Here is a 27,835-nt window from a genome sequence, read left to right as displayed (position 1 = left end):
TGCCTTTTTTCCCCCAATTCTAGGGCATATTCCCTTGTGGATTCCAGTCAAGTTTCTACTTTTCTGATTTCTATTCTCCTCATAGTCTACGGCAGTTTCAGGTAAGATTTTTCTTTAAGCTTTTATAGATTTTTTTTTTCTTTAATAAAAATATTTGAACAAGTGACTGAATATAGTTTATGCCTTTTGTTTCATTGTATTTTTGTCCAACTAGTGGCTAAAGGAAATGAAATATTTCTTGGTTCTTGAAATAGAAAAGGAAGAAAATATAGCTAAGTGGTTTTTCTAAAAAACATAATTGTATCACTAATCAAGTTACAGGCATATGTAAGATAACTCTGAAGTTAGTCCTTGAAGACAACTTTTTAAAATTGTATTTTGGAGGATATAAAGGAATTCTTGAGAGAAAGAGATGAATTAAATATTTATTATAGTAGTATTTTGTATGTAGTGTTTCAGTGTTGTCTATTGATGCAATTTTTTAATTGCAATGAAATCTTGTAAAACAGAGATTTCCAAGTCCTTGTGCTCTTTACCGCAGTGTGAATAACAGCTTAATAGTGAAGTGGGAAACACCACCAGTGTTAAATTCCAGTAGAGTAGTGTATAGGATATGCTTGCATCTTCAAAAATTTAACTGGCCCTATTTTAAGGGGCTTGAGTATAGTTTAGAGAGAATGTTATTGTCCTTTTAAAAATGTGTTCATTTTGTATCATGTACCATTTGTTTTACTGTTTTTAATGCAATGACACATAAGGAGTGAGGTTCGTAGTGACACACACGAAAAGAATTACAGCATGAAAGTATCATTTCTTTCAGACTTGAGTAGAGCATGATTTTCTTCCTGGCTTTTGAAGAATATTGCATGTTTTAACAAGTCTATGTTAAAGGGCCATACATACGTTATGAAGTCTCTGAATTGCTTTGAATATTTCTGAAACCAATTTTATCCATGGTCATACATATGACAAATGCAGCAGCTGCTTGGTAAGAGGTTTTAATTCCCCATCATTAAGTTAAACAAACCATATAATGAAAGAGACCCTTTTTGATGAGAGCTCTCTGTTGTTACTTGTGAGTATTAGGTAAAAACACTGCTAAGGTTGGAGTTAAAATTGAAATCTTTAGGAAGACAAAATCTATAGATACTGTGAATAAGAAAGAAAATGTATTCGAATTGCAATTGGTAGTTTTTTTTTTTTCTTCAAGTTTTGAATCAGTCCAGAATGCAGGTGAGGGACTAATGGAAGTGAGTATTACGGAGAAACAGTTTTCAATTTTTGACTATTTGAAATTATGCAGTTGTGTTAAAATGAACTATGGTTCCACAAGAGTCCTTAAATTTTTTTAAAATAAAATTTATTTGTGAGAACATAATGCAGTATAAACCAGGAATGCTTGAACTTAAATTGCTTTCCTTTCTTAAAGTTCCTCACTCTTGTTTTTTTYCCCCCATATTCTTTACCATCTTATTCCTGTGTGCATGCTCTCTTCTACCATCTTGTTCCCAAGATTTGCACTTAAATCAGCTCATTTAAAAGAAGTGTGAACTTTAGAAGAATCTAACTTGGTGGATAGGTATAATAGAATGGTAATGGACAGAAATGAGTTGAGACCCCTGGGGTGAATCAAGGACAGATTTTTTTTTCTGAGAATCTCACTCTCCCAATTGTTATTTCTTAAATTAATCAAGTAGGTTATTATTGGTAGTTTTTAATTTAGGTAGCAATATGTTGGGACATGCATGTTTAACATGGTCTTAAAAGCAAGTCAGTAATTCTGTTGTTTAAAATTTTCATTTCAAATAGTATTGGAGAGAGGCTAGGTTGACTCAATGGTAAGTTTGGTTGTTAAGACTTGTCATCATTTTGTAAACTTAAGTTAGAATCTCATTCAAGTTCTTATTTTCTTTCTATTGGTTGTAAATAGTAAGGCTTGAACACTTGCAATACATATGCTGATACCTTTAGTGACAAATACAGTAACAGATCAGCAGTTGCAGGGTTGTTAAAGGGCATGTAATATGTCCCTCAGGATCTTTAGAACTCATATCATGTTTCAGTAAAGACGAGAACATAATAGTCTAACCTTGAAATCAGATGTTGGCTGTGTGGAGCTAACCTGTTGAAAGAGAAAACGTCCTTTATTGCTACTTGATAAATTTATTAGCTTCGTTTAGAAAGGTGCTCTATAATGGTTGTGGCCACCTCGGGAAGTCAGTTGTACAACATGGGTGGAAGCTAGCTAGTCATTGCATGGATGTGTGCTGAAACCTAGGTCACTTGGCAGGGTTGTGATTCCTACCTGAGTCAGATTTAAATGAGTAACTGGAATGTTAGCAGAAAATATGATAAAATGATGGTGTTTTCCAGTTTGGGTTTGTCATATTGCAGCCAAAGTAGCCTCTATCCTCATCACTTCCTTGGATGGAGGGGATGTTTTTGTGCCTCGTGACATACTTGCCTGACTGTCAGTTGATACTTTTCTGTTGAACTACATAGGGTTGCTGTTTTTTTTTTAAGAAGTATTTTTATTATTTGCTGTATTTGTGGTCTTGGACTGCACATTCTTAAGATGTCATGGTTTAGTTGTTATGGAACACGAGGCGGCTTTTCATCCTGCATGAATATAATAGGTGTTTTTTGAAAGATCTGACATTTAGTTCTGTTCTTACTAAAAAAACAATTCCTGAACAATATCCTATACGTATGATGGTAATTAAAACCTCAGGAGGAAGAAAACATCCTGGGACATAAGTCTCAGTCTTTCATCTTTTACAGCAATGTGGACGAACAGGCTTATCTCAGAAGGGTTATGAGTCAATTCACAGGTAGAAAATCTGAAAGATATAAAGCTATACAGCTAAGAATGCAGATCCCTTTCAACACCTTCTTGCAAACTGGCACGTTGTGTATTTGGATTTTGGTAGTTCCTGAAAGGAACTGCTAGAAACTATTGCAAAAACAACTACCCTTTATGGTTATATTAATATTGTGTTTATATCTAATATATTATTATTCACCTGTTTTAACATATGTACTTCAAAAAAGTGCGTCTTCAAGTAGTAGCAGTGTAATTAATGATTGCAGTAAGTTATCTGTTAAGTATGAGAGATATAGGTACATGACTTATATGAAAAGATACTTTAGACATTACTTAGAGACATATTTTACTGGATGTGCATTTGTGTACAAGTTTTAGATAAAATTGTGTTAATGGTACAATTGTTGTTGTTGTCTTAGTTGTTGAAAGAATAGGACTTTGAGGAAAAAAGCTAAAATCTTTATTAGCAGAGTGCTCTAAAATATGATATAAATGAAAAAATGTCTTCCTGCTTTTAACTTGCCTGACATACAGCCTGGATCATTGGAATTGATAGCACATCTTTTGGTCAAGCTAGTAGAATTTTCGATTGTTCTTGCCTGCAAAGTCTTAATGCGTATTTGAATCAGTAATATGGCATACCACTATTTTTAGAACTTATTTATAAATAAGATAAAAGTTGCACCTGTTAGACTACTAAAAACACTTCTTTCTAGTATCTGTGTTCTGTTGCTTTTCATTTTAGTAAGTGAAAGTCTTGTGTTTTTCTCATTTCATATTTGCAGCAAAGGGAAGTATATATACAGATAGCTAACGTCATTTTTAGGCACAAAAGTAAAGCTGTGACTAGTTTTAGGATACATAATCCTAGCTAGCTGTTCAGAAGTGAGGCTTGTACTGCTTATTAGTGATTTGAGATAATTTGTACCTGAAAGAAAAGGTATCAAATTGAAGGATTCAGTGTCTGGAATCATAACAGATAGCTTTCAGAGTTATCTACTGTAGTACCAGAATAACAGTTTCACTGGAAGGATTTAATCAACATACAATTTTGTAGCATGGGCTTTAATCTGTAAAGATCCTTTTAGTTTTGACCTCATAGCGTGAAGATAAATTTGAGAAGTAGCTTCAGCTTCTGAAATGCTGCTTTACCCCCTTCTCCCTGGCCACTATCAAGGGCACTGCAGGCGTATTTTAGAAAATGATGATGTTGGCTTGCCCAGAGAATGTGAGAGAACTCTGACATGTGCGGTATATATTGCCTCTTGAAGTAGAGGTCAGTAAAATCAGATTTTATTCTCTGGTGTATCTGCAAGTTCCTGTCTTTCACCTTTCAAATGAAAATACCCATTATATAGACACATATATTGGTTTATTCTTATCTTCTGTCTTGAGTAACTTAAGCTTAAAGAAAGATCAAGACCTCTCTCTTTTCAAAATTGCTGGGCTGACGTAGCCTTCTGACAGATAATGTATTAAAAAACATTAATAATTAGCAGAAGTTGAATCTTTTTTTGTAATCCTCCAATTATCCGTAAAACATTTAGAAAAGGGATAGGTTTGTCCTGGAATAAGGGAAGAACTCTATTTGAACTTAAGGAATTAGAAGGTTTTAATTGGTGAATGACTGAGGGAAAAATGGAGCTGTGGTAAGAGAAGAAGGAAGCAGCATCTGGCTCTTTAGTTAACCTTCATAGGGTGGGAAGTGGATTTGGATTCTGATTCCCAGTCAGCAAATAGAGTTACTGTGGTATTGCTGGCAAATTGCTTAAGCAGAAGTGCAGTAATAGGATAAGAAAGAATTGGGAGGATGAGTAATCAGGGTAAAATCCGTGTGCTTGCTGCATCTCATCTAAAGCAAGAGGTTTTGGTGGAACGAATGATAGCCTTCGTCCGGTGTCAGTCACCACACAAGCAGCATCTCCCCCCCCCCAAAAAAAAATCCCCAAACCCCAATTTCTCTCTCTGCCCTCATTAGTTAGAAGAGATCCGGGGTAAGTCCCCGTCCAGACCTGCTTTTCTTGCTGTGGATCAAAGAGTGCTTCCTTCCTACGGCTGTGCTGGGTCGGGGATTTCAGCTTCGAGCCCTTCTGCACCGCTCTCCCGTACGCTTTCGGACCGTCTCTCAGGCCGTGAACTTAGTATATTGTGTTGTAGTCTGTCAAAAGGGCAGGTGCAATCTTTTGAACAGTTACAAGCTGTGAATTGGAGTATGCAAATGTACTGTTTGGTTATGGATTTTTAAATGGGTGAGCTTAACCTGGAAGAGTTTTATTTCCTGCGGGTCCTTACACCTACTCGTGCCCAAGTGCTTGTTGCTGTTTTCTCCAGTCTTCCCTGTGATTTTGCATGGTAGGGTTACTTTGCAGGCAGGTAACAGCTAAATTTTTTCATATGCTATCACATACCCAAACATGATCCCTCCTAATATGTAAAGCCTGATTTACACATAATATATCGGTTCAAATAGCTGATTTTAAGCCAAATTGTTACACAGATGCTTCTCAAATAGAACAAAGCCTAGCTTTGTTTTGCAGGTATTTAGAGAAGAAATTGCACTGGTTTTAAAAATAAATAAAATAGATAAATACATAATACATGTTATTAATAGTACATTTTATGTGTATAAGGTGGTTTGCTCCCTGCCTCAGAATCAGTGACGAGGGCCCTCACATAGCTTTGCTGTGTTTGCTAGATAATGTAGGATTAAAGTACAAGGTTTATCTCCTGTCTGCAGATGAAAACTGGTATCTCCTCATGCTGTCGACTCTCTGACCTTCCCACATTGTGTGCGATGCTTTGGAGGCCTCAGGGCAGTGTATTAATTTGTGGTACCAAAGAGCAATACACATTGCATGATTTTTTTTTTCTATTTTTCCCCCCTACTCTACCTTGTTTATTCAGATATTTAGGTTGTGAGTTCTGTGGGATAAGTCCTTTTCTTGACTGGTTCTTAAACAGTGCTGCGCAACCATGATGAATCCATGTACCTGATCTTTGTTAGTTAGCAGGGTTTTGTGCATGCTAAGTTTGAGCTGAATGTGGAATTTCAAAGGAGGTTTAAGAACTTTGGATTTAGCTATATGGAAGTGGTTCCAAATATTCAAATAAAATGTATGACTAGTTCTGGTAATAGAGTGTGAAGTAATAAAAATAGCTTATTTATTTCTAGCTGAAAGAAACTTTAAAGTTTGAGTTTATCTTACCATAACATTTCTCTTGGCTGGTAATATTATGCACGTGCTTTTAACTTTCTGTAAGCTCTTTTTAGTAGAGAAAAAAAAAAGTTACCTTTGCTAGAATATGAACTTTTTCCTATGTGGTATATTAAGTATAGATCTAATTTTGAGGAAGTTTTTTCAACTTCCTACATAAGCCGGCTTCTAATCTTTATTTAAGGCTTCCTCACTATGCTTACAAATGTTAGTCCTTGTTTTCTCCTGATGTGTTTGGACCTCACACTCAAATATAAGCAGATCTGGCAGGGGCTTGGGAAAGGGGAAGAAGACTCTGCCTGACTCTGCCTAAGTAAAATATTCTGAGAAATACTAGTGGCTTATATTGATATATGGGAATTTGGCCTCATTCAGAGCTAGTGAGTTCGTATGGGACATATATTCCCTGTATACAGTTTTGTAGAGTACCACTGGGAGACTTGATGTTACTCTACTAAACAACATTGAGACTAGGTGATATAAGAAAGAAATTTCTCCTGATTTTTGTGTTAGATTTAAATTTGCTGTGTAGCTTGAATAAGATGGGAAGCAACCAGTGTCTTCTGTCTCTAGACTCTGGGTAACTAAAGTATATGTGTAAATAAAAAAAAAAAGTTCAGATAATGTTCTCATGGTTGGCTTTCTGCCTTGGCATTTACAGAAATGAGGATGCATATTTCATAGTGAAACTTTTGGAGGAAGGATGTGCTGGGAGTTCATAAGCGGCTGCAGTCCAGTACCGGGAGCGTCGAACAGAGATCTGGCCTGACCTCGGGGTCTGGGCAGAGCCGGTTTGCGGTCTGCCGTGGGCGCACCCACACGGGTGCACCTAAAATAGCTGCTGAAGGCGAGTCGCTCTTATCAGAGATGGGTGATTTAAGTGAACCTCCCTCACCTAGGGAAAACATTTTTACATGTGCTTTCTGCTGCTGTTTCCCTTAATGCAGCTGCGGATCTTGCATTGGAGCTGCCCTTTTATCTCAAAAGTACGTTTGCAAAGCCTCGGTAACATTGTTAGAGCAAGTGGCATATTTTAGCCTCTCGGTATACAATTTGCATTGAGAGCTGATTGAATTAAACTATCTCAGGTCAGTGACTGATTCTGACTTTTATTACTTTCATTTTATTTTATTTTTGAGCAGTTGGAATCTGGCAATCCTGTGACAGCGCACAAGACCCAGAGCCTTAGCACGGGGGACTCTGTTCACTAAGCGGAGCAGGGAGGAACTTCTCTGTGTGTTGCATCTGCGACAGGCTCTTTAGATCCTTGCTTTCATGTTTCCTCCATTGCTTCATAAGAATATTTTCCCGCAGGGTTTCCTCAAAGCCTTTTTGCGATGGAGAGCGGTGATCCATAGTTGAATCTGAACTTTCACGATRATAACGTGCCAGCAGCTTACTCATTCCCTTGGCCTCGGTGTAACCCGCCTGGCGTTTCCTGGCGGGAGGCGAAGCCCTGCTGCCTCTGGAGCACTGTGCTAGAAATGTTACCAGCTCGAGCTGTTAGGACAGCCAGAAGAAACAACTGTGCAGCTTCTTGCCTGATCGGAGCCTACTGCCTAAATGCTCCTCTTGGAGCCCCGGCAAAGATTTCAATAAAAAAGTAAATGTTTCTCAGCTTGCTACTTCTTTACAGGCCAATAGTTTTCAGTGTAGCTCATTTTACAGCACAGTCTTTAACTTTCTTGAGGGATGTTTTTGTGATCACTTCTCAATCTTTTTTATTTGACCAATAATTTGCAGCAGAGGGAAGGGCCAAATTATAATGATTGTATATTATTCAGATTCGGCTTGGATCAGCAGCTGTGTTGCTAAGTGAAAGTAATCTAGTTTATGCTTAATATTGAGGTAAAGATGCTAACAGGTAGCGTGATAATTGCTGGTGCTATTGCAGTGAGAAAAAGAGGGCTGAAGTTGTTTATGAGCAGTAGAACTAATAGCTTCTTTTCAGTTTTCTTTGCTGGCAGCAGTGCCCCTAAATTATGAGGAGTTCCTTGATACCATCGTTAGGCTGATGGTACAAAGTTCTTGCTGAACTGCACTAATTCAAAGGAGAATGAAATGCAGCTACGAGAGAAGGATTACGTTGTTTGGCTGACTCCTGGATCGAGTCCTGGAAGGCTGTCAGCCTGCGCTTGGATTTGGATAGTTTGCGAGGAGAATTATGAGGCTACAGTGGATTAATGGGGAAAAAGGAAACGAGGTCGAAGGATAAAGGCACCCCAGACAAGAGGCAGAGCAGAGAGCGCTCTGGAAGCGCGAGCTGTTAGCTGAGACGACCCGATTCGTTTGCTGGAATTCTGGTGTTTGGTATTCCCTATTTGTATTTTAGATAACTTATTAGCTAATGGTTCATAATCAGTATAGAAGTGCTGTATGTCTAAGGTTCCTCGTATTTTGCTGAAGCCCAAAAGCCACTTTAATTTCATCCTGCTGTTTGGGAGTACCTGCATTAACAGGAACAGAGGAAACAACATGTTTTTAAAACTGGAGGATGCTCCCCTTCCCTCTGTTTTGTGTGGTTTTGCTTGTTTTCATGCTGTGAAACTTTTCAACCTCTCTCTTTAAGCTACCACCAGCTATCTAGCTGTTAAGTCCTATGCGTGCTCCGTTTCGGGTTGTATAATTCTGCAGCTCAAAATTGCTCAACTGTACATTGCGATAAGTAACCTTTACACTCACATGAAATAACTGACACCTATAGAATTGTATAAAAGATTGTAGTGTATTTTTTTTTTTAACCTATGTGACAAATTAATAGCACTTGTTTACTTTGCATGGTAAGATTACTAGCAGCTTAACTTGTAGAGGAGTTCAAGGTCTGTTGACCTGGAAGTTTTATTGAACTATTTGGTATTTGRTGATGCTGCAGACCTAAGACAAAAGTTGTGCAGTGCTCTTGGTGGCTCTCAGTAGCTTCTTTGAATAAATAAATCTACAGGTGAGTTGTGGATAACATGCATGTAAGAGAATGAGAAATGATCAATGTAAACCTAATTGCTATTTTTTTTTTATATACTACTTAGGATTTAATGATAGAAATAATTGCTGTCTAAAACAGATCTTAAAGGAAATTGCAGTATTTCAAGAAGTTACACCAAAATTTGTTAGAATGTAATTCGGAAGTTGCATCAAAGGACAGACTGTGACAAAAGTGGTAGAATACTGTGAGTGTGTGTGTGTGTTTTTTTTTTTTAAGTGTATATATCAAAATGACAAAGATGAGTCAACTGGAATTGAGCTGGGTGCTTAGGGGAAGGTTGTCTGCTTCTATGGGTGAGATTAGTATCAATTGTATTAATTGTTCCAGGTTTCCTCTAGTCCTGCTCAGTGTGTATCTCGCRTGTCTGTCTGGCTACTTTCTAGGCTTTGCTGAAGCTTTTTCAAGTAAGCAGGACAACATCTTCAGCAGAGAATTGTAAGCTAATATCRGTCATCATTCATAACAAGAGTTTGAGGAAGGAAATAATAAGTATTGTTTTGAAAATGTGACTGAAACCCAATAGTTAAATTTGAATGAAAAGGATCCAAATGAGAACTTGGAAGAAGTTCAAATATATCAGAGTTGAAACTTCTGTTGTTTTATTGAAATAAAACAATCTCACTCTACACTTCAAAGTAATTCAGATAAAAAGTATCTCTTTTGCAATTTGTTGTTGTTAATAGCAGTTCAGACAGTACCCTGACTAGTCTCACTATAAGAATGTGCGATTTGGTACCTCATCGAGACCTGTAGAGATTTTTATTTATTTATTTATTTTAATTTCCAGCATGGCTTCAGTAGCGTAGAATAATTTTCTGTAAGGGTGTGTAAGGATTAAGGTATAATCCTATGACATCTGTTTTAAAGGGGTTTGTAGATGTGATTTTTGTAATATACAACATATGGCGATASATTGGGATGCTGGGATCACTGTTTTAATGTAGGGTTTTGTGCATGTGAGTTTATCCTTTTATTGAGCGTGGTAGCTTTGCTGTGAGCTGTCGGCTCCCTGCACTCATTTTACTTGCCCTGTGGCATTCTGGTGGGTAAGTATTGGACCATCTCATGTATGTTGTTGGGGTACCTGAGATGATGCAATTTGAATTATAGAAGGGAGTGTCTAGCAGAAGTAGGAGGAAGAACTCTTGCACTACATCTGTCGTCTTTCTTGACCGAAAGACAGTATTGTCTTCTGTGAGAACAAAGATAACGTTATCTTATCAAATGGGGGTTAACTGGAGACGTACTTTGGTTTCCAGTGGCCTATAGAAACTAATAATAGTGTTCTGAGTATTTGTATGTATGATGTTTGTTCTTGTAAACGGTATTAAAGTGTTTTTTCAGGGAGAGGGTGCTTTAGTAGGATGGTAATGAGACCATTGCTGATAAACCTAAGCAGGGGTTTGAAACTTGCCTATTAAGTTTGCTTTTTTTCCTGCAGGTCTCTTAACATGGACTTTGAGAATCAAGACAAAGAGAAAGACAATAGCAGCGCAGCTGGGTCTTTTAATGGCAACAGCACCAATAACAGTAAGGGTTAGCTTTACTCCTTATCTTTATTTCATCGCTTCAATGTGCAGCATCTTCTCCTACTTTGTCTGGTAGTGTGTTTCAGCCACRTGCTCTGTAGATTCAACTGATGCAATATTTTGTCCACGCACTTAATCATTTTGCTGTGCATTAATACTGCTATCTAGTTCGTGCCCATGGAAACTGAATTTTATACATCAACACTTCCATAAAGTAGAGAAATCACATACCGCACAATTTGTCAGGTATTACTGGAAGTGGTAATGGCTTTACTTTTTTAATGCAGTTCTGAGAAGGGAATGTAACTTTTTTTTTGGCCTGGTGTTCATCACTGTGACATATTAGCCTGTGTATTAACAAAGAGAGATTTGTCCTCGTGGTGTGCTGACAAGAGTCTATAAGGATGATTCAGCTTTATCAATAGAGAAATTGAAGTATAGATTTCACATGGCTCTGGGCAGCTCATTTATAGATGGACAGCAAAGTATGTGCCTACACACAATCTATTCAGAGCATGGATTAACTTGTCAGCTACTGTGCAATGATTATCCCCTCTGTTAGGATATAAATAGATTTCAGGCAGCTTGGCCCTTTGAGTTATGCTGTCTCACAGGTGAGACTATGAACGTGAGCAGTTAAAGCAGAATATGCTGCACATAAGGGGCTGTATTTTCACACCACAGTTACCTTGTGGTAATTTGTACAGCCGTGTTTTGAGAATAGACTTCAGGATGAATTGCTTCGGGAAATTTTGAGAAGGATAAAGCGAGACATGTGAGTGGTCCTGTACCCAAAATCCGGAATGTTGAGGTTGCTTTGTTTACAATAAGTATAGCTTAAAAATTATTAAATAAATAACATTCAACTACACAARACTGCACAGTTATAGCAAAGAGGTTGCTGTGTTTGGTTATTCATTAATGAACAGTTGCAGCTTTTGGCCGCAAGAGAAGACAGTCTGGGACTGGGAAATAAGCACATTAAGGGGATTAGCTGTCAAAATGATCAGAACTGAAATGAAAAACTTTGACATATAACACTGCAGGCACTTATTCCCATATGCTAAGGTGGTTTGTAGTATGTCATTTCTTTCTTTATTTCATTTTTTTTTTCTCCTTGGGAAATAGAAGGGCATGTGAGTAAATTCTCTTTCCCAGAACAGAAGGAGCAAGATCTAAGCCACAGATTAGAATATAAAAATTTCTATTTCTTAGCACTGTCGTATATTGTATTTTCCTGTTTTATACTAGACAAAAGAACATAGAAAACCCAAGTCACTGGGTTCTTCTGCTTTATATTTTTGAATTTTATTATGATGCTTATGTTTGAGAATAATACATCTTTTATCTGAAATAATAAATGACTATACAATGCAAGTGCCACGGTTTCTGTGCCCATTGTTTAACTTGCTTGTTTATGAAAGAAAGTGGGATACTTATAACTGCAATCAAGTAGCAGTGAGTATGTTCCGTGTTTGTTTGAGGGTTTTTGACATACTCAGTTACGCTGATAGCTATGAGTTCTGTAAGTAACACATTATTTCAATAACTTCCCACTCTCCCACTGGAAAATTTTACCACCACCACCCACTGTGYGTGTGTATACACATATATATGTATATATATACACACACTATATAAATATATATATATATGTATGCACATATATATACATACAGGCACACACACAAAAGTGTGTGTGGGGGAGTCTGTTTGATAACTTAAAAACTCATGCTTGAAATCCTGTAACTTACAAAGTCCTGCTTTATACAGTGATGCCTAATTATTTTGGGATATTGTGGAGGTGTTAGGCTGGTTTTAGGTCCCATGTATTTTAGAGCCTTATATTAATATGTATTAGAAACATTTTTGGTATCTCTTATGAAGTGACTCATGATCAAATATGAGYACAGAGACTGGTTAAGTATTAGTGTGAATTTGGGGGGAAATGTGGGCTTTTGAAAGCCTGATCTCATTGTGTCAGTAGAACTTAAAACTTCTGGTAAAATATAGTAAAAATTGTCTGTACTGTTGTTAAAATTCCTCAGAGGCACTTTGCAAGGTTGAAGTGAAGAAAGTAATCAGAACAAAGTCCTTTAGTAGCTCTGCTCTATTTGAAACTACTTCCAACTACAAAATGTAAACTTGACTTTTTAATTGTTTTTTAGCATGAAAGACAAATACAGTTCCTGCTGATCTGAGTTAGCAGTTTCATAAACGTGAATGTCTTGCRTGTTTTTTGAAAACTGCCCTTTGTTGTTAGAATTGATGTTATCTGGTGATTGCCATCAGTGATGTGATTGAAGTGCACGGTGACCTTCACCCAGGTGAGACTGGAGGCTGCGGCACCCTTGCGTGAGCGAGGCGAGCCTCAGGCTGTCTGCAGCGCTGCTTTTGCAGCTCAATACTTGTGCTGACAGAGGTTAAACCGAACTTCAGTCTGCTCAGTTCAGCAGGTCTGTGTGGAAAATGTATAATATGTAACGGTAAGAAAAAATCCTTACCGTTTTCTTACATCTTTCAGTCCTTGGATCGTGCAAAGCAGGCTGAGCCTGCCGCTGTACGTTACCCAGCCGCTGTGAAAGTACTAGTCAGCCTTCACCCCGTTGCGCCCACGGCCGCATCTGGCTTTGATAGTGCGCAAGCATCTCAGAACCGACCTCTGTTGAACCAGCATTGAAATGAAGTTTATTGTCAGAGTCCTAAAGTGTGTGGACGGGGATAGTCTTTCAGTATGTGTGTGGTAAGAAACAGCCTAAGTTCAACGTCGCCTTCTTTCTTCTGCAGGTATTCAAACCATTGATTCCACCCAGGCGTTGTTCCTGCCCATCGGGGCGTCTGTCTCTCTCCTAGTTATGTTCTTCTTCTTCGATTCAGTTCAAGTGGTCTTTACAATATGCACAGCAGGTGACTGAGTTTTCTTCTCTTTGTAACGATTGGAATAGAAAAGAAAGCATTAATGTAGTTAAGTACCGTCACTAAGAATTAAACGCATGTCATGGTATGTTTGGAAAAAAAACTATTCAGTTTGCAGGATTGTATTTTCATCTCTCCCTAGCTAATAATAAAGTAACAAATATTATTTGAGAAGTATTTTTCCATTTAGAGGTTTGATAAGCCTATTGAACTATATTTTATGTTAAAATGTGGTTGTTATAAATCAGTGCTAGGAACTGTACGTGTTTTTTCATAGTTCAGGATCATAGCATAATTCAGGTTGGAAGGAACCTTTGGAGGTAATATCCAGACATTTCTATTCCTAATTTAATTTTGTTTTTTGCTTTCTTTTGCTTTTGTTTCAAGGGTACTTCTAGTCCCCTCCCATCTCCCCTTTATTTTTTTTTTTTTTAACTTTATGGACCTCTTGAATTTGGAACAAAAATGAAATGATTGTTGCAGATAAACAGGATCAGAGAACTCACAATTTGTTACTATTTATGTTTTGGTATCTAAGTAAATACTATGGCTTTGATTTTTGGAAAATTTTGACCTTTTGATCCTTCTGCAGTTCTCCAAGAAACCAACTGCTATTCAGGTTAAAAGATGCTTTTTTTTCTGCTCTAGATTTGCAGAAGTTTTTAAAAATTGTCCTCCTCAGCCCAGATATATATTGTCAGTACAGATTTTTAAACCTCTAATACCTCTCATGCAGTGCATGCTTTGCCCTCCTGATTTAGCTCCTGCGCTCTGCATTCTCCCCAGCCTCTTCCATAGGCTGATACTGATGGGTGCAATCTAAATCCCTCCTCGTGACAGGAGACTTGAGATCCTACTTCAAGTTCTGGTGAGGCAGTCCTGTGGAGGCCTGTTACATACTGCTTTTAAAACTTTGGCCTATTTCATATATATTTTTTCCTATTAAAAAACAAATTATTGCTGCATATAAATTTTACTGTATGCTAGACACTGATGGTAAGGGAAGCTTTGTGACAAGAGACTGTTTTAATTTGTCAAGCTTATCGTCCAATTGTTTCCAGCATAACCCTGAATTTGTTACATTTTTGTAGCACTTGTGTGTAACAACATTGTGCAAGATGTTTTGTGTCCAAGCTTTTTTTTAATTTATGTTATTTTATTTTATTTTTGACATTTAGAGGAATTAATGGCGCACTTGGGTATCTTTAGCCTGGAAGCTGGGTGATGGTGTTGTACTTTCCATTGGTTTTGCGTTAGGGAGGATCACCGAGCGCAGGGTGCTTTGGCCCCAGGCCCTCCGAGATGCTGAGYGCCAGCAGGAGCCCCGTGTCAGGATGGAGCCCGCTGTGGGCTCGGAGACCTGGCTACCCCGGGGCTCGGCCGTTCATCCCCTGCGGCGTGCTCCAGGAGTGCCATTTCGCACCCTCTTTTTGCAGCTCTTAGAGGCTGATGGGGGTGGATTTTTTAAATTACAGCTGTGGCGTCTGGTTTCTTAAACCTCTCCTAAATCTTTCTGCCTCTGAGCTTTGCCTTTTGGGGAAGAGCCAGGCACAAGGGTGGGTTCAGCAAACAACCCGAGGCCAGCGCTGGGCGATAAATAGACGGTCGAGCAGAAGAGCTGGCGCGCTGCCCGCGGACGGGAGTTAGGCCAAGGGCTTCCAAGCAGAGCAGTGGGTGCTGAGGCCAGAGGGGAGGAGAAGCTTCAGCTCAGAAGCCTGGGCAGAAGGACGGGAGCGGGAGCGAGCACTCTTGGGCAAAGTACGTTTGTGCAATTCCGTTTCAATTATTGTCGTCTCCGCATGAGCCCAGCGCTGGGGTAGCAGAGGCTGGGACAGGAGGCACAGGGTGCCCAGCTGCAAAGAGCTTGAGGGGAGCAAGGGGGCAGAAAAGGTTCCCAGGTCCCCACAAGAGGCTGGGGTGAGAAAGGGCTGCTCCTTCCCCCCCCCCCTTTTTTTTATGGGTGTGTGGATGGGATAAATATGCTGCACAAAAAAGAAAATGTTTATCAAAGTAGTCCATCTAGATTATAAATGTTTATAATTTGTCTTACTTTCCAAAGCATAAAACGTTGCATATTTTATCAATTTTAAATTCCTAGCTACTAGTCATAACTTATATTTTTAAGGTGTACTGTGTTTCGGTWGTAAGTAAATGATTATGAGTGAGATGGGGGAAGCAACTTTATTCAGGTTAAAAAAACAACAAAAAAATCTTTATTATGCTGACTTAGTCTATGTGATACATTTCAAATTTCAAAAGAATCTTGTATCAGATTGGAGCAAGCTTTAAGGCTTATATTTTCTTTAAAGTTTGGGGGTTGGGGGGCTTTGGCATTCTGTTGAGAGCTTTTGTTTAGACTCAAGTTGGAAAGCATTCTATCCATAGAAGTCTTGCAGAAAACCTTGGAGTCTTTAACTGTTCTTGCTTTGGTAATACTGCAGCGTATGCTAGTAGGACACTGTTGCAAGAGCTTTTTCAAATTAGAGGAGCTTGTTTGTGTACTGTAGAAATTAGGTCTGAATGTACTAATATTACCTTTTCTTCTTTTTCTAGTCCTTGCAACAATAGCTTTTGCTTTCCTTCTGCTCCCGATGTGCCAGTACTTAACACGGCCTTGTTCGCCTCAAAACAAGTAAGGACTTGAGAAACCTTTTGCTCCTCTTCTTGGATGTTGTATTTATTTCTTTTAATAGGAATTCTTTAACAGCGTCTTTCATAATGAGCATTAACCTCAAGGCTTAAGTGCTGATGTTTGTGCCTATTTTTGTGCCAACACTATGTTTCCCCTTTGAAACTAGGAAGCACAATTTCTGCAAGTCACGCATGCTTGCCAGCCTGGGAAATGTGATAGCACTGCAAGGGACTAGATTTCGTAACAGTGGCTTTTAAGAAGTTTGGCTTATTTTGGCTGAAATTTCAGAGTTTGGGATTTGGTATTGGACTTTAATGTTTATTAATATTGGCCTGTGGATGCTATTAATAGTTCTCTGAGACTCTGGTTACACTAGTGAAAATTACAGTCTTTAATATCATGTTTTGAAATTAAATTTTTTGCCTTTTGAACTGGAGTTCATGTTGCAAAAAGCACCATCCTAATTGCTACTAGGAAATACCATTCATAGCAACAATTTCAAAAGAAGGGRCAAGGTTTACATGACTTCTTCCATCTCTGTAGTTCAGGTTTTACACGCGTTATTTGAAGGTGAGGAAAGCTTTTATTTTGTTGCTGTTTTGGTAGCTATTTGTGGTGAAGGAACTTCCCTTTCAGTTGTTGTTGGCATCTTTCACTGGCAGCCGAGCCTTGTTCCAATAGCATCCATTTTCTGTTCTTTAAATGGAAACGTAATCTTCTAACTAATGTTTGTATGTTGTTCCTAGGATTTCCTTTGGCTGCTGTGGGCGTTTCACTGCTGCCGAGTTGCTCTCATTTTCTCTTTCTGTGATGCTTGTCCTTATCTGGGTCCTAACTGGCCACTGGCTCCTTATGGATGGTGAGTATGCAACTTAAGGGGCTTGCCTCGTAGTTTGTGCCATTCCGACACATTACAGCTGAGCTGTAATATTGGTGTGACTGACTCCCTGAAAACAACCTGTCAAGAGCATGCCAGGGTAATGCCTGAGCCACCTGTTTTTCAGGTTTGTAAGAGCTACTGAGAAAGTGCCAGGACACTCATGGAAGATATTATGCACCGGTATGGTTTAGGATGAATTGCCAGTTTTAGTTAAAATAATAATAATGTAAAGACAGCAGTTGCTTATGAAGCGTAACTTGATCTGAATAATCTGGTTAACACTCTCCATGCATCTTGTGCTATTTTTTGGCTTAGATAATCAAATAAYGTGTTGTGAGACAGTTCACGGTAGCTAGTTGTCTTTGATGTTTGATGCTTGCCAGTTAGGATGGTGAGATGGGTGAAGCTGGAAGGCATCCAGTTGGCTCGAAGATTGGGTTTTTTTTTAATATTTATTTATTTATTTAATGCTGGTTGAGCCAAATTCACTGCTTACTGTCCCCAGAAGGAGCTTTACTCCTCCCATTCTGTCTTCCAAATCTCTTATGCCAGTTCTGGCACTCATTAATCACATGGTAAACTGATTTAGCTCATTAGAATGGCAGAATACTTTTTTTTTCTTTTTTTCTTCTTTTTTGCCAAGCTATTCTGCTCTTTCAGTGAGATGAATTGGATATTGTGCAGTCAGATATGTACTAAATTTTGCACAAGGTAAGTGTCAGCATGGTGTGATCTGAGAGGATGGAGTGGGATATGATAGCAGAGGGAGAAAGGGATAGCCAGGAGCAGGACCTCCACTATGCGGCAGTGTCAAGCAGCTAAATTGGCTCAAGACATCTTGTGAAATGGCTCCCTGAAGTGGTCGATTGCTTGAGAAAAATAGTTGGAACGTTACCTATTCTTGAAATTGCTTGTCRGAATAAAAAATGTGCATCCTCTCAGCTTTCCAGCTCCTCCTAGATGAGATTGTAGCAACAACTCCTTAGCATTTAAAGCTGTTGTGACATCTTGGTTATTCCTTTTGTATTACAAGCATTATGTTTTATTCATGCTTGTCGCTGCCTTTAAAAGTATCACCTTCTGCATGTTAGGTGATACCTTTTAAAATATCCAGATATTAAATGGAAAAAATGCAGATGATGATTGTTTTGTTTGAAGCAGAGTAGTTCACCATGAAATCAAGAGTGCTTTTTGATCTGCAGCAGCTATGTAGCTAAATGGAGGGTCTAATGTGATTTTTTTTTTTTTTTGGACAAAGTCGGAAGACTTGTYCAGGTAGAGAAACTCATAGAAGCATTTACTTCAAAATGATTTTGTGAACACTTCAGTCTGAAGTAGTGGTCTTTGAGATGATTAATCTGCAGAGWGGTTTCTGCTTTTATTTCCCTTGGTGGTTGTTTGTGAGTTGCTGAATAGTGTTGATACCTTCTAGCTTTGGAGTATTTTAAGTACTTTAGGWTAAGGGAGCTTGTGCTGTATAGGTAAGTGTCCTTTAGGATGCTTAAATGCAGTTAAAGGAACGTTTATTAGTGGCATGGAGCAAGAAGCGGGTTTTATTGGCCTTTGTCAGGGAAGCAGACTGCAGCTCTGCTCCTTGCTCTCTGGTGCAGTAAATGGCATCACATCATCTCTGCGTTTGCCCTTTGCTTCTCTGTAACTGAATACTGGAGATAGTCCCAGTTGATCATTTTTGGAGGGAAATGAGGCGGCAAGGAGTGCTCGGTAACGTGGGCGAGTGGAGCACGGGCTGGTGATCAGCAGGGTTTGCCCCTTGCTCTGGGCACCCGCTTTAGCTCCTTCCCTCTGCCCCYGGCTTCAACTCTTGTTCCTGGGTCGAGCAGAAAATGGCAGCGCTGCTGTGAACGTGCTTTGCATCGCTTGGGCCGGCTTCTGGAGTGAGAAGAGGGGCCAGCGTTTGCTCTTGAAAGGACACCGCAGTACTGGTGCGCGTGCTTTGCTGCTGGGTGGTTGGTTCTGTGTGAGAGAGTGTATCTACTTCAGAGCTGAGCAGAAAGGAGGGGAAATGCTTCGTGGCGTTTTCCAATACCTACAAAATCAAAGTATGGCAATTCCTGCCAGAATAATCTTTAATCGCAAATACTAGTATCTTCCCTCTACTCCCCAGCTGTTGTTGAACTGTTTCTCAAAGCTAGGGCCGTTTTATGTGATCGAGTGAGACTGCGCTGTCTCCAGGGGCTGTGCTGGCCTGTGAGGATGTGCGTTTGTAGGGCTGGAAACACTCATTGCTCAGAGTGGATTGTTTGATGACAAAATCATCAAGGATGGTCATTGTAACCTGATTTAAAGAAAAAAAAAAGATTTAAACCTCTCCTAAACAGTGGAAATAGCTGGAGATGTGAAGTGGGAATGCTGTACGTGCAGTATCTAGGTGTAGTTACAGAGTACACGGAAGAGGGATGGGTACCTGGGAACCATYGCAGACCTAGCTGCTGCGGGAAATGGGCAGAGAGGCTCCTCTTTAATGCCCTCTCTCATAAAAACACTTTGAAAGTTTTATAAGAACCCAGTTTGATCTGAACTTTGGTACCTATTTCTTGGGGAAAGTTGATGCTCGACAGCAAACACCGTGTTTCTAAAGCAGGAACCACTCCACCAGTGTCTCGGCAGTCTGATCTGTTCTGAATGCAGTAATGCAGAACAGCTGTAAAATTTGCTGTATCTGGAGAGACTCATCACAGCTGCAGGAATATTCTTAATTCTTGGAATAGTCTTATTCCCTAAGGGATGTGCTCGCAGGGACTCTGAAGCTGATTCACTCAGTTAATTGAAAACCCATTTGGTTAATTCTTTCCTATTCAGCTCCATGGACCAGTTCCACAGCACTTCTGACTTACAGAGCTGCAGTTTGTGTGGCTCTTATTTACGTATTTACGATTTGGTGTCTATTTCTGTGGATGTCTGCCTTTTATAGTTTGTCAGCAGCATGAGCTCAGTTATAGATGATTTTGTTTCTTGCACGATTCCTGCATTTTGCTGGAAAAAGGGAGTTAACTTGCACGGTTCAGTGCAGCGTGCTGGCTGCTGGACTGCGCTGTGGCCTGTGTCCCTACTACTTGCTCTTGGGCATTCTTGCTTCTCTTCTCTTTCTTCAGTTTGCCAATACAATTTAAAACAGWCACAAAACTACGTAATTTATTAGCATGTTCACAGTATTTCATTCTGATGGAAAAGACTTTTTTTCCATCCCCTTTCATACCTGATATTTGCTTATATGGTAAGTCTTGTGTGCCATTCATTGCAGTGATGCAGAAATTCAGCGTTGAACAGTAGATAAAGCTTCCTGCTGGTTAAAATATTTCCACTTACAGTTAATTGTAACCTGGAAATCCTTTCCTAAATATAAGCTCGCTGGAGCTATTATTAACACTGGCTTTAGACAAATCTCTCTGATTTAAGACAGACTGCTCCCTCGTATTTGCTCTTCTTCCAGGGGAAGGCTGCTGCTGAAGTCTGGGTTGAATTACTGAGCACAGTTCTTCTCAATGCTTTGCTACATCAGATTCTTTAAACCTCAAAAACTTGCTTGTGTTTTATAGCTAGTTACAATTGCACAGCATGACTCGGGGTATTTTTACCTGCGTAATCCCATTGCTTTATTGAAGCGGGCAGCCGTGCCACTCAGGGTTACGTTGAGCTCGTCAGTGCCGCGAGACGAGCAGCGTTAGGCAGAGGCCTGGCGGGGAGGCGATCCTGCGCGTGGCCGGCAGCCCGCTGGCAAGAGATCGGTGACACTTCTTCTCTTGAATCTGTACCGAAACATTCCCTTCGCGCTTTGATGGAAGAACGCTGCATCTTTCAGGTCAAGCACAACTCCGTAAGGGTAGTGTGAGGATTAAYGTGTAAAATGTGGCCTAGCTGAGTTCTCCTGCTGCTGGGCATAGTCCTTCTGAACAAATTTTCCCTGTGGTTTCAGTTAGTCAAAATAGGATTCTAACTTCTTGTTAATTCTTCGTCACGTTAAACACGTGCATTTAGTTTGCAAGTGTCTGCATGCTTAAGTGAAATCGGGACCCAACAGGGCCCCTTTGTTCCTTGTAAATATATTGATATCATAGATAAAAGCTGATTCTTACATCTCTTTAAGGATTTACTTGTAAAAGAAGGTGAAGCATATTCAGTTGTCCTTTGAGAACATTAGGCATTTTAAAACTAGACTTAAACAGGAAATCACAAAAATGTGACCACTGTTTGTGGTTTTTTTTAAGTGTAGCATCTAGTTTTCTACCCTGACAAAATACTTAGGAAACTGAGTTGCAACTGTAAACAAGTGAGGGGGCGAACCCTATCTCCGTGTGCGTTTAACGCGTAATTTTGCATCGCATGTACCTAATCTGCTCTTGGCTTAGATCTAACACTTCTGAGCTTGCAACATCAACTGTCRATCTGACTGAAAACTAAACCTTGGGAGAAGGGGAAGAAAAAGATGTGCCTGTAATTCCCCCCCGCTTTGTTCGGTAGGCTTTCACAGAGGCTTATTAGGAAATCCCTGTCTATTGAAACTGGAGTATTTCATAGTGTTTGGGCAGTCTTACACAATCTTGCTCAAAGAGAAGATTGGGTTTGAGTATCATATTATCATACCATGAGGTAACATTGTGTAACCATGCTAATATCTGAATTATTAAAGGTAAAGCATTTCATTTATTTACTTTATGTATTTACTACAAAACCTCCTAGTGATGTAAAAGTTAAATTTTCTGTCCTGGGACACAAAGGTTTAAGTTGAGTTTTTTTTYYTTTKKTTYYTTTTTKKRTTTTTTTTTAAATATGATAGTCTGCTTTATTGGGGAGATACAGTCTCTAGGATACTTCTTTTGTGGTGAATAGACTGGACCCTTGTGCCTGAAGAGGTGTTTCTGTTTCTACGGAGAGATGTTTACAATTGGTTATTGAATATTTTTCTGGCTTTTTGTAACTCTGGTAAGAAGAATTTCACTATCTGGAAACCTTAGAAAGCCATGTAGTGCATGCAGCACTACATAGATGCAAATGGTGGCTTATTTTGGAGGGCTCTTTTGTGTGTTTTGCTGTTTTTTGGAAATAGGGGTTGCTCTTTTTTTAAGGAGCTAATGACGTACTTGCATTTTGCAGCTCTGGCTATGGGCCTGTGTGTGGCAATGATAGCCTTCGTTCGGCTGCCTAGCCTGAAGGTTTCCTGCTTGCTACTCTCCGGTTTACTAATTTATGATGTCTTTTGGGTAAGTGTTTTTGCTAAAACTGTTTTCACCCTTCAGATTCCTAATTGGCCTTTGGCCCTTTTYACAGGAAGTAGAGTAGAATGGAGCTGATGAATTCTGGCAAAGCCAGAAGCTCAGCCCAGCTGCTCCCCTCCAAGAAGTTAGAGATGTCCAGCAGGAGACAGAAAGATTTCCTTGATAATTAGTTGACAAAAGCAGAAATACAGTTAGAATATTTCAGTTTTGGCRTAGTATAAGGAAAAGTTAAAACTCAGATTCTGAAAGTGTGGCTGCAGGTGAGAACGAATGTGCCCAAGTAAACGTGAAGCCCCGCTCCCAGGTACGTGGTACCTACGTGCCCAGAGCTGATCAGCAGCCGAGTGCTCAAAACAGGAACGCAGACTGACTTACAGCTGGTAAAGCTGGCGTAAAATCTTTTCAACACTGTTACAAGAAACCTGACAGAATATATTTGGTAATACTGAAAAGGATTTTGTTTCACCTTTACAAAACGCTGAGCAGTGCTTCAGGATAGCACTTGCTGACAGCTTTGGCAGAGAATCAGTTTCCCAGTGTGATGAGCTTTATTACTGTAAGAGCCTGTTTGAAATAAATGTTGTATAATTTCATTTATGAGGGAGCATCTTCTCTGCTTTTTTAGTTTCCTCATATTTTCAGCATCTATCCTGTTACTTGCCTTTGCTGGTACTTGAAATCCTTATTGTACCTTTGCCAGAGGATCAGTATCAGAAAGCATATTCCAGTTATTCTTGGGGACTAATAGTGTAAAAAACCTTATGTAAATTTTTGAAATAATTTTTGCTTTTTGCCCTCATATATACACATATGTAAATGGAAATTTCAGACAATTTCCTTTCTCTCCTTGAATAGGCAAAGCCAAAGAAATACATAAAAATAAAAAATTGAGTTGCTATATAATTGCAGTTTGTGTTTCCTAATGATTTCCTTGCTCCGTAGGTCTTTTTTTCTGCCTACATCTTTAACAGCAACGTTATGGTGAAAGTGGCCACGCAACCAGCTGATAATCCCCTTGATGTTTTATCCCGGAAACTTCACCTGGGACCAAATGTGGGTAGAGATGTTCCCCGTCTGTCGCTGCCTGGTAAACTTGTTTTTCCAAGGTAAAACCAGCAGCTCTTTTTACTGTATTGTATAGCAGAAGTTTTCCTTCCCTGTTCTTTCTGGTAGCACTAACTAATTCTAATGGAAAATATCGGATTAGTTCCCTGTTCGGTTGCTCCCTCTTCAGTCATTATTCTGTAGGAATTAAGATCTTTGGACTAGACCAGTAGTGGGTTCCGGGTTTCTAGTGGCCAACAGCAGGTATCTCAGAAGAAAAGGCAAGAAAGGGACATTATAGGCAACCAGGAAAGAACAGGGAAGACTTTTCCTGCTCCGTATTGCAATAGGTTCTCTCAAGCTCTGTTTCGGCTTTCCAGAACATCACCAATTTTAAGTYGATTATTTTTTGCCATTCAACCTTTTGTGATTTATTGTTTGGTTTAGTAACTTCCATATTAAGACCAACCACTTTTTGCATAGGGTTAAAATTGAGAATGGTGCTGCGAGTTCCTGTTACCACTTCTCCTACAGTCTTGAACCTGAGTAATACAAGGCAAAGCGTAAGTGATAGAACRGCTACAGCAGCTTACTAAGTAAACTGAGTAATGCAGGAACATTGTGAGCACTGTCTCCTCCTGTGCCCAGAATTTACTGCTCCTGGAGGAACAGCTAGAGATCAAAAAGAGGATGAAAAATCACATTTCTGTATCTTCTTCTTTTAGGTCATTTATAAAATACTAGTAGGTCACCACAGAGARCCAAGAGAGGGTTTTCTTTCAGTTGATCCCTCCTACAAAAGAGRAGGGTACAGAAAGAGGGATTGTATTGCCTCATCCTTTCTGTTGTTGCTTGTCACACTAGATGAAAAGGGGTCATGATAATAATTACATATAATAATGAGTAGTAAGTATTGGGCACGTTTGCATTTGCTATCTCATAGCATGCAGAAGTGTTACTAGTTAAGTTAAAAGATGGCCTGTTGAGAACTGCATATACTTTTCTACACATGTGTGAGTTCTACAGTTTTAATCACTGCTTATGTAGGATTTGTGACCTAAAACTTAAAATCAGATGAAATGAGATTTAGTAGAACATTTGAATCATTGGGAAGGCAGTTGGTAACCTATCTAAGCAGTGAAGGCTAAATACCAGATAAGGGCTATGTTCGAGGGAGACTATTCCACATCTATTTACTGCAAAGATTTCTTGATGTTTCTGATTTTGAACTGGATATGAGCGGGCCTGATCCAGAAGTATGGAAGTTATGTAATACGTTAAATTGGCTTTACTTTCTTTGCTTTTCTTTCTTTAGATGTTGAGATGTTGAAAATACAGAGATTAGGATTGATTTGCAATAATAAAACAAAATCATTCATTTTGTGACTTTTGTGATAACTTGGCTTCATTTTCATGAAAAGGATCTTAAGATAATGGATAATTTAAGTTCCTGATCTATTTAGCAATTGGTTTTTTTTTGAGGAAGCTGATGAAAGTATTTTTTTCTAGAAGTTTTGTCTAAATGAAGCCAAAGAGCTGCATGGTCCATGAGTCAATTTATTGCCTTAAATTAGAGGTGATCTTTGTGCATTGGAGCAAGGGTGCAGTCTTTATCAATATTAATCAAATAGTTTCATAAAATTGTCAATTGTCATCAGTGTTTAAAAGAGGAATGATTGAAATGCTGAGTTGATGGACCGTCATCAACTTTGATCGAGTGCCTTTGGGCAAAAGAAGCTTAAACACTACTGGTTGAAATACCCTCGTTTGGAGCAACATGTTTTTACTGCCAAAATGGGTATATTTAAAACGAAGTTGAGTTAGTGATGAGCTCACTGAGGACAGTGTTTAGCAGCTGGCATCTAGCTTCTCCATGCAATTTTGCCAATAGAGGTATGTGCTAAATGAAGCTGCAAAACAAAAAGGAGGAGCCCAGAGCTTGTCGTCTTGTGTCTCGGGCGTAAACCCAATTTCAACTGCTGTCCAGTTCCACAGGCAGCCACTTCTCCATGCTGGGGATCGGAGATATTGTGATGCCAGGTCTTCTGCTCTGCTTTGTCCTGCGTTACGATAACTACAAAAAACAAGCCAACAGTGATTCCTGTGGTGCCCCAGGGCCAGGGAACATCTCTGGGCGAATGCAGAAGGTCTCCTACTTTCACTGCACACTTATTGGATATTTTGTAGGTGAGTACCTAGTTTAAGGACAGCTGCTCGGAGAGCAGAAGTGGGCTTATTGTAGTGGACTTAAAGGATGATGAAYCAATAGTTAAGAGGTTTTGAGAGAATGCTTGGTTATAGTCCTTTCTTATTTCCCGACTTGCTTTTGCTTTTCAYTGGCATGGTCTAGGAAGAATTTTATTCAGAGGATGAAAGAGATTATCGTTGTGTTTTTGTTAGCAGTTTTTTCAGTTTTCTTTACTAATACAGCAGGTGTTGTAGTTTAGACCTGGGTTATAGGAAAAAATGTGGGAATTTCTAGATGGATGATGCTGTAAAGAATACATCTAGATAATTCCTGCCTATTTGCTGAAGTTTACGATCCTGTGACGTTTTTAGTACATACAAAAAATTGTAAATAGGCACAACTGTCATGCTCTTTATAATTTGATGATGTAGGCATCCTTCGCCTTGCTTACATAATGTAGATTTTTCCCTGAGGTCAGGATACGGGTGTGCGTATCCTGAACAACTCCAGTCCTTTTGCGGATGAAGAGCAAAGACCATTTTGTACCAGTCTTACCCCGCCACGGTCTTTCCCCCTATGTCCYGTTTGGGCAAGTGTCCAAGAAGAGCTGATGTTTACAACGCCTCCTCTCAGCCGCTTGCGTTCCAGGCTACGGGCCTCAGACTGGCAGCCTCGAGAGACAGCAGCACTGGAGTCGAGTGTAAAACAGTTCAGTGTGGTGCATTCAGCTTCGTCCCCTACCCCTGTTGTTGTGATTTGTTTAAGTTACTGGCTTAATCTTAGAGATTCCGATCTGGAGCAACTGCCTCAGGACAGCTGGATATTAAAATAGAACAATTTTTCACTTTTTTGTTTTAAATTTATTCAGGGAAGTGAAGCACAGATGAGTAACTTTTCCATAGCCCATCTCTTAAAATGGTGGGGAAGGGAACCACTTCTGCATAAAAGAGTGAGAACATTCAAATGCTACTTAAAAATATTTATGGCTTTTTTTTGTCTTTTTTCTTTTATAGGTCTATTAACGGCAACAGTAGCTTCTCGTATTCACCGGGCAGCCCAGCCTGCCCTCCTCTATTTGGTACCATTTACTTTATTGCCGCTCCTCACTATGGCCTATTTAAAGGTAAGACAGAATTATCTATTCCCAGCAGGAAACTTTGTGGGGGGTCAGCTGGACGCGAGATCTGTGATCTTGCTCTTGGCACCAGTTTTCATGAGGAGATTGGGTGTTCTTGCCCCTCCGTGGCAGCAGTGACTGAGCACTGAGCTACCACTGCTGTAGGGGTGAATCTTCACTTTGGAAGACTCGGTAACTGGGACAGGAGTTCCTGACTAGTGATTATAAATTAACCAAATTCTGAAGTATTTAATGCTGTTTTAATTGAATGAATTTGTCCTTGCCCACCTGGTCATGAAAGAAGGCATGCACAAAGGTAGAATAGCTAGAGGAGAGGCARATCCTTGTTTATTTCTTTACAGTGACATGTTGTGAACTGAAATTTTAAAATGCAGCTTTCTCAGGTTCAAGGCTACTGTTGAAACACACATCCAGCACCCTGCAGAGTGGAGAGTAAGAAAAGGCAGAGTTTTTCACACAAACAGATACTTCCTTCTGATCAGAAATCCATTTTGGGTAGATCTGCCCCTTAGTTTTGACCTAGCATGGAAATGATTTATTTTACAGTGTTTAATACAACTTGCAAAAAAGTTGAAGACTAGATTTGCTGTAAGACATGCTTGTTCCTATATGTATTTTTTAAAATTAATTGGATTTCAAAGTTTCCGAGTGAATGTTCTTTCTGCCCTTTTGCTGTCTAGGGTGATCTACGCCGCATGTGGTCTGAGCCTTTCCACTCCAAGTCCAGCAGCTCCCGTTTCCTGGAAGTATGATGGAACAGATAGAAAGTGACCTGAACTTCTGCCTTGGTCCTTTTCACTTTAACTTGTGGCTTTGTCGTCTCCTAAAGCTGAACTGGCTGGTACTTGGGAAGGTACCAATTATGGGACTTGTAGGAATGGACTTTGTGTTAAAAGGAGAAAAAGGAGAGGGGGGGAAAAAAAGCCAAGATCCTGGAGCTTTGTTGGATTTCTCCCCCACAGATGTGGAATTGGGGACCCTTTGTGCAACTGCAGCCACTTTCCTCTTTTCCTCACTCTGACGGATTAGTACCAGACTATGACCTTTGCGAGAGAGGAGGAGACACACTTGAAACTGAAAACGGCTTGAAGTCGTTCAAAAACTTGTGAACACTAAAAGAAAAAACAGTTAAGCAAACTGAAGCTTCTTCAGAGAACCCCTCATGTATGTTGGGACCAGTTTCCTGTTGGACTTCGGTTTTGAAAAGAACTGAGACAGAATCTCTTCTGTCACAATATTGGTTTTTTTTTTT

The 27,835-nt window shown here is 39.5% G+C and overlaps 1 protein-coding gene across 1 annotated transcript; it reads left to right on the top strand.

Annotated features, from left to right (window-relative positions):
* Nucleotides 1-27,821, top strand: SPPL3 (signal peptide peptidase like 3; the record flags this gene model as incomplete). Its single annotated transcript, XM_085326125.1, has 10 exons — nucleotides 1-101; nucleotides 10,464-10,552; nucleotides 13,339-13,458; nucleotides 16,021-16,099; nucleotides 16,846-16,958; nucleotides 22,092-22,198; nucleotides 23,156-23,319; nucleotides 25,245-25,444; nucleotides 26,459-26,568; nucleotides 27,264-27,821. Coding segments are annotated over 10 exons (1,155 nt in total), but the record flags the coding sequence as incomplete, so codon positions are not given.
* Between the last annotated feature and the right edge of the window lie 14 nt (nucleotides 27,822-27,835).

Source organism: Rhea americana, unplaced genomic scaffold (genome assembly GCF_003343005.1).
Source record: "Rhea americana isolate MKP2758 unplaced genomic scaffold, rheAme1 scaffold_128, whole genome shotgun sequence".
NCBI lineage: Eukaryota > Metazoa > Chordata > Aves > Rheiformes > Rheidae > Rhea > Rhea americana.
The sequence above is the reverse complement of the archived record's forward strand: the minus strand, read 5'-3'. Positions and strand labels throughout refer to the sequence as shown.